We start from the raw sequence: 5533 nt of genomic DNA, 5'->3' as shown, positions 1-5533 counted from the left end.
GGAGATATAAAACCGGACAGAATGTAGCTTCATGAACCCTAGGTTTTTTCCATTTTCTTCCAAAACAGAAATTACTTGCAATCTTCCACTTTTTCCACCTTCTAGATGCCTTATATACCATTTCCAATCATCATACAAAGCCACAACATATGAATCATATTAAATCAGAAAATTCATGATTAAATAGAAAATGTCATCAATCTTCACCATAAGTCATGAAATCATCCAAAAAATCACTTGTTCAACTACCACACCTACTAATTTCATCTCATAACCAACAAGGAAACAATTTCTTAACCACTTACCTTACAAACACTAGATACAAGGTAGATGAGAGTCTCTCCCTCCAAACAAAAACCACCAAGCACTTCAATCACTCCTAGTAAGTAAGTTTTATGAAGGAATTTGAGAAATAAATGGTTGGATTACAAGATTTGGGCAAGAAAAGGGAGCAAAAATTGAAGAGCTCTCTTTCTTTTCTCTCTAGAGTTGGCCGACCAAGAAGGTGAAAATGAAAGACAAATTTTGGTCAAAATTGGTTTAGTAAAGGTAAAGAAAGACTAGTCAAATGCCAAGCTCCAATCACAAGGCAACATGTGTCCATTCCAAGCTTATCTCATTTCTTTTTGTCTCTCCAATACAAATATCTTAACACTTTATAAAATAATATCACTTAATACAAATTTCCAACAAGTTGTCAAAAATATAATGCATTTACCGCACTAGCGGGTCCCACGTCCAAAATACGCTCTTAATTTCTCAAAAACTAACTGATACTAGAAAAATCATTTTAAAACTATCTTTGCTCATAAACTTTATCTGGGGAATTTTTCTAAGAAAGAAAATGTAGAAAAGGCGGGCAATTAAATAAAATAAACCCTAAAAAATTAGAAATTTTCCGGGTTCTCACTCTCATTCTTTTCGGGGCGTCACATACACAACCAATTGAGGTAAAAGAGAAATCCATCAAGGATGTAGAATTTACCTTGAGTTGCTGAACCACAAGATGAATAAATATCTGAGAAATCTAGGTCATTAAAGTATAACTCTTTAACTAACTCAAATCCTAACAACCTTGCATCAAGTTGAGTAAGTAAAGAGTGACGACGCCATAATGCATCAGCAACAACATTAGTTTTCCCAATTTTGTATTTGATCACACAAGGGAACGTTTCAATGAATGCAATCCACCTCACATGATGCTTATTTAACTTGTGTTGTGACTTAATGTGTTTAAGTGATTCATGGTCAGTGTGTATTAATGCTGCCAAGTCTCTAAAGCACGAACTAAAGAGTACAACTCTTTATCATATGTAGAATAATTCAAGACTGCCCTATTGAGTTTTTCACTAAAATATGCAATTGGTTTGCCCTCTTGCATTAAGACAGCGCCAATACCCATCCCAGATGCATCACATTCAATCTCAAACATTTTGTCAAAAGATGGTAATGCAAGTAGAGGTACGTGTGTGAGTTGGTGTTTAAACATTTGAAATGCACATTCTTGAGCATCATCCGACACAAATTTCTCATTCTTTTTAATCACAGCAGTTAAAGGTGCAGTAACGGTACTAAAATCTTTGACAAACCGTCTATAAAAGCTTGCGAGTCCATGAAAGCTGCGTACTTCTCCCACCGTGCTTGGAGTCAGCCACTCTCAAATGGCTTTGACCTTGCCTTCGTCTACCTTGATTCCCTATTCACTTACAACAAAGCCTAGGAAGACAAGCTGATTAGTACAAAAAGAGCACTTCTTGAGATTGGCATATAGCTTTTCCCTTCGAAGTACATCAAGAATAAGTTTTACATGCTCAACATGTTTATCTAGGCTCCTACTATAAATCAGAATATCATCAAAATACACAACCACAAATTTGCCTAGGAATGGACGAAGCACATGGTTCATTAATCTCATGAATGTATTAGGTGCATTAGTTAGTCCGAATGGCATAACTAACCACTTATACAAGCCATGTTTGGTTTTAAAGGCTGTTTTCCACTCGTCTCCCTCTTTCATCCTAATTTGATGATAACCACTCTTTAAATCAATTTTTGTAAAGATCATAGCACCATATAACTCATCTAACATGTCATCAAGTCTAGGAATAGGGTGACGATATTTTACCGTTATCGCGTTCACAGCCCTACAATCGGTGCATGTTCGCCAACTTCCATTTTTCTTAGACACCAAGATAACGGGAACCGCGCACGGACTCAAACTCTCCCGTGCCCATCCTTTTGTCAAGAGCTCATCTACTTGGCGTTGGAGCTCCTTGGTTTCATCCGGTCCCATCTTGTAGGCTAGTTTGTTGGGAAGTGAAGCGTCTGGAACCAAATCGATTTGATGTTCAATTCCCCTAATTGGTGATAGTCCACTTAGAATCTCATCGGGGAAAACATCATCATATTCCTGCAAGAGAGAGACAATACTTGATGGTAAAGTGTTAGCAAGGTCGCTTGTAATAACCATCACCTCTTTGCACAAAAGGACAAAGACTGATGTATTAATACTTAAAGCTTTCCTCACTACATTGCCCTTTATCAATAGATTTTGCCTTCTCTCTTTTTTTTCTTCTTTGGCCGGTTCACCATTTGCCTTTTTCCTCTCAATTTTCTTGGCCTTTTCACTTTCTTTTGAGCTCTCGGCTTCTTCTTTCTTTTTCTTCTTACTCTCTAGCTCACTTTCTTTTATCAAACTCTCTTGATCCTCACAAACTTGGCTAGGAGTTAGTGGTACAAGAATAATCCTTTTTTTGCCTTGCTTGAAGGAGTACTTGTTGGTAATGCCATCAAAGGTAACTCCTTTGTCAAATTGCCACAGTCTCCGCAGTAATACGTGATTTGCTTGCAACGGGAGCACATCGTATAGCACCACGTCCTCATACTTCCCAATTCGGAAAGGTACTTGGACTTGCTTGGTTACTTGCATATCCCCACTATCGTTCAACCATTGCAAATGGTAAGGCGCCGGATGTCATAGAGTTGGAAGTGCTAGTTTCTTTACCATTAATGCAGTCGCGATATTAGGACAACTCCTGCCATCTATGATCAAGCTACACACTTTACCTTTGATATAGCATCGGGTGTAGAAGATATTCTCCCGTTGTGCATGGTCAGCGGCCTTAACTTGGGTTGCTAGAGCTTGTCTAACAACAAGTCCAACACGTTCATTAACCGACAAGGCTTCCTCTTCTTCCTCTTCTTCAACAAGTGATGGCATCTCCTCATATTCATCCTCATCATCGGTGACAAATTCACCACTTGGCAAGATGATCATAGTGCTTTGGTTCGGGCATTGACTCGCAATGTGCCCTCGGCCTTGGCACTTGAAGCACTTGGTGTCTCAGTTCCTCCCTGTGCTCAATTCAATGGCAGTCTTACTTGTTGTTTTAGACTCCCATTTAGTCGAATCCGGTCTTGGCCTTGAGGAGGTAGAACTAGTTGCACCTTTTTCCTTCTTCTTTGGTATTGCATTTCGAGGATAGGAGGGTGAAAAACTGGTGTAGTTCCTTGGCTGATCCTTCCTCTTTAATCTCCTCTCAATCTTGATGGCCTTCTCCACCAAGTCTCTGAGCTCCACGTAATGTTGTAACTCCACTTGTTCAGCAATTTCGGCCCTTAAACCGTTCAAGAAATGCGCCATTGTTGCTTCCCGATCCTCCGTGATGTCCACCCTCAACATGAGTATCTCCATTTCTTTGTGATAGTCCTCAACACTCCGTGTTCCTTGAGTAAGAGTTTGAAGCTTTTGGTACAAGTCACGGTAGTAATGATTTGGTACAAATCGCTTCCTCATTAGATGCCTCAACTCGGTCCATGTTTGTATGGCGGGTTCCCCACTCCTCCTTCGACTAGTAGAGATTTGATCCCACCAAGCAACGGTGTAGTCAGTGAATTCGACCACAGCCAACTTTACTTTTTGCTCCTCCAAGTAGGTATTGCAATCAAAGACAAGTTCAATCCGTTTCTCCCATTCCAAATATGCATCGGGGTCCGATCGTCCTTGGAAGGGTGGAATTTTCATTTTTATGCCTTTGATGGTGTCACTTGATGGTCTAGCATCCCACTTGGTTCTCCTTTGCTTAGGTTCGTATTCGTCGTCCGAAGTAGAGTTGCTAGACTCATGCACATAAGTCTTTCCGCGGCTGCCTTTAGAGCTCCCTCGTGACATCTCCAAGCTGTCAATTCGTTGGTGCATCACCTCCAGCTTCTGGTCCATCATGCGTCCCAAATCACCTTTTATTGCCTCTGTAAAAAGGTTTAAAATCAAAAGCTTGGGAGTTTGCTCCTCCTTCGTTAGTCATGGTGAAGTGTAAGTTACGAATCGAGAAGTGAAGAGAAGTAATTTACCTCACACACTCCCTCACATGTATGCCCTCACTCTCGTGTTTTCACACACCAACCTCTCTGATGATCTCACCAATTTAATTTTCAAGGCCCCTCGTTCAACTCCTTGAAGAAGTTAGAACTCCTTCTAGTGTTGTTCAACTCACCAACCAAGATCATACGATGGTAGCAATTGAGAAGAAGAGAATGATGTGACTGACCAAGACAAGATGAATGACTCAAAACTGAAATTTCAAGTAGCCTAGACAAGACTCTACCGAAGGAATGACACTTGTTTTGCTGGAAATTTTGAATCACTGCTTTCTTGGTATTTCGGGCAGCTTATTGAGGGATATTTGGTCTTTTTGGGGTGGTCAAATGGTACGTCTTTCAGCCCTTGAAGGTTAGCTAATTCGGTTCACAATGGTGTTGCAGCCGATTTAGGAAACAAGTGCTAAAAGAGGTGGCAGCTGTTTTAGGAAACGGATTTGGTTTAGGAAACAAGGGTTTGGGAAGTTGGTTTTGGTCTGACGTAGGGCTTAAGGTGTTTAGGATGACTTGGATTTGGTTTCTTGGCTTTTTCTTGGCTGACTACAATCCCAAAAGCTCTAGGAGTAGAAGTAGATGAAGATTGGGACTTGTTCACAATTAGGAAACTTGAGCCGTCATCTTTCTTTCCTTCTTTTATTTCTCTTTTTTTTTTCTCTTTCATTTCCTTCTTTGTGGCTCTCTCTAAATCTCTTCAAGAAACTCAGATTTAGTCCCAACAACTTCAGATCAAGGTTCAAGATTTGCCAAGAAAGTTGAAGTTTTGTTCCAAGTATCAAGAAATCCTCGATGTTTGGACAAGAAATTCAATAATTCCCAAATCAGTTTTGGTTGATCCAAGAACTTCAAGAATTTCATTCAAGAAGCTCAAGAACTTCTCAAAATATGTTTTGGTATCCAAGGTTTGCAAGAAACAACACAAATTTTCAGAGATCAAAGGCTCACAAGTTTGGTCAGCCTCCAAGAAAGTTTATTTTACTCAAGAAAAGTTGGTACGCGACACCTTTTTTTGACTTTTGTTGGGTTGTTTTCACAATCAAACGACACAATAATCACAAGATTCACACCACAATCTGTCTGACTACAATCACACCACAATTCAGTAGCAATTAGCGACTAAGATTCTGGACAGATTGCAATCACAAGAACACAAGCCTAC

At 39.9% G+C, this 5533-nt stretch overlaps 1 protein-coding gene across 1 annotated transcript; it reads right to left on the bottom strand.

Annotated features, from left to right (window-relative positions):
- Positions 1 to 1258: 1258 nt before the first annotated feature.
- Positions 1259 to 2929, bottom strand: LOC113743897 (uncharacterized). Its single transcript, XM_027271970.1, has 2 exons — positions 2035 to 2929; positions 1259 to 1578 (listed from the first exon to the last, which is right to left on the bottom strand). Exons 1-2 carry the CDS (start codon positions 2927 to 2929, stop codon positions 1259 to 1261), a joined length of 1215 nt encoding a protein of 404 aa, XP_027127771.1.
- Positions 2930 to 5533: the final 2604 nt, after the last annotated feature.

The sequence above is a fragment of the Coffea arabica genome, chromosome 5e (genome assembly GCF_036785885.1).
Source record: "Coffea arabica cultivar ET-39 chromosome 5e, Coffea Arabica ET-39 HiFi, whole genome shotgun sequence".
In the NCBI taxonomy this organism is placed as follows: Eukaryota; Viridiplantae; Streptophyta; class Magnoliopsida; order Gentianales; family Rubiaceae; genus Coffea; species Coffea arabica.
This window is presented reverse-complemented; position numbering and strand designations above follow the sequence as displayed.

Coding starts and splice junctions, on each gene's coding strand:
- LOC113743897 (XM_027271970.1), bottom strand. CDS start 2,929: ATGCAAGTAACCAAGCAAGTCCAAGTACCTTTCCGAATTGGGAAGTAT. Junction 1,579..2,034: donor AAAAATTGATTTAAAGAGTG/GTTATCATCAAA, acceptor GGTTTGTCAAAG/ATTTTAGTACCGTTACTGCA.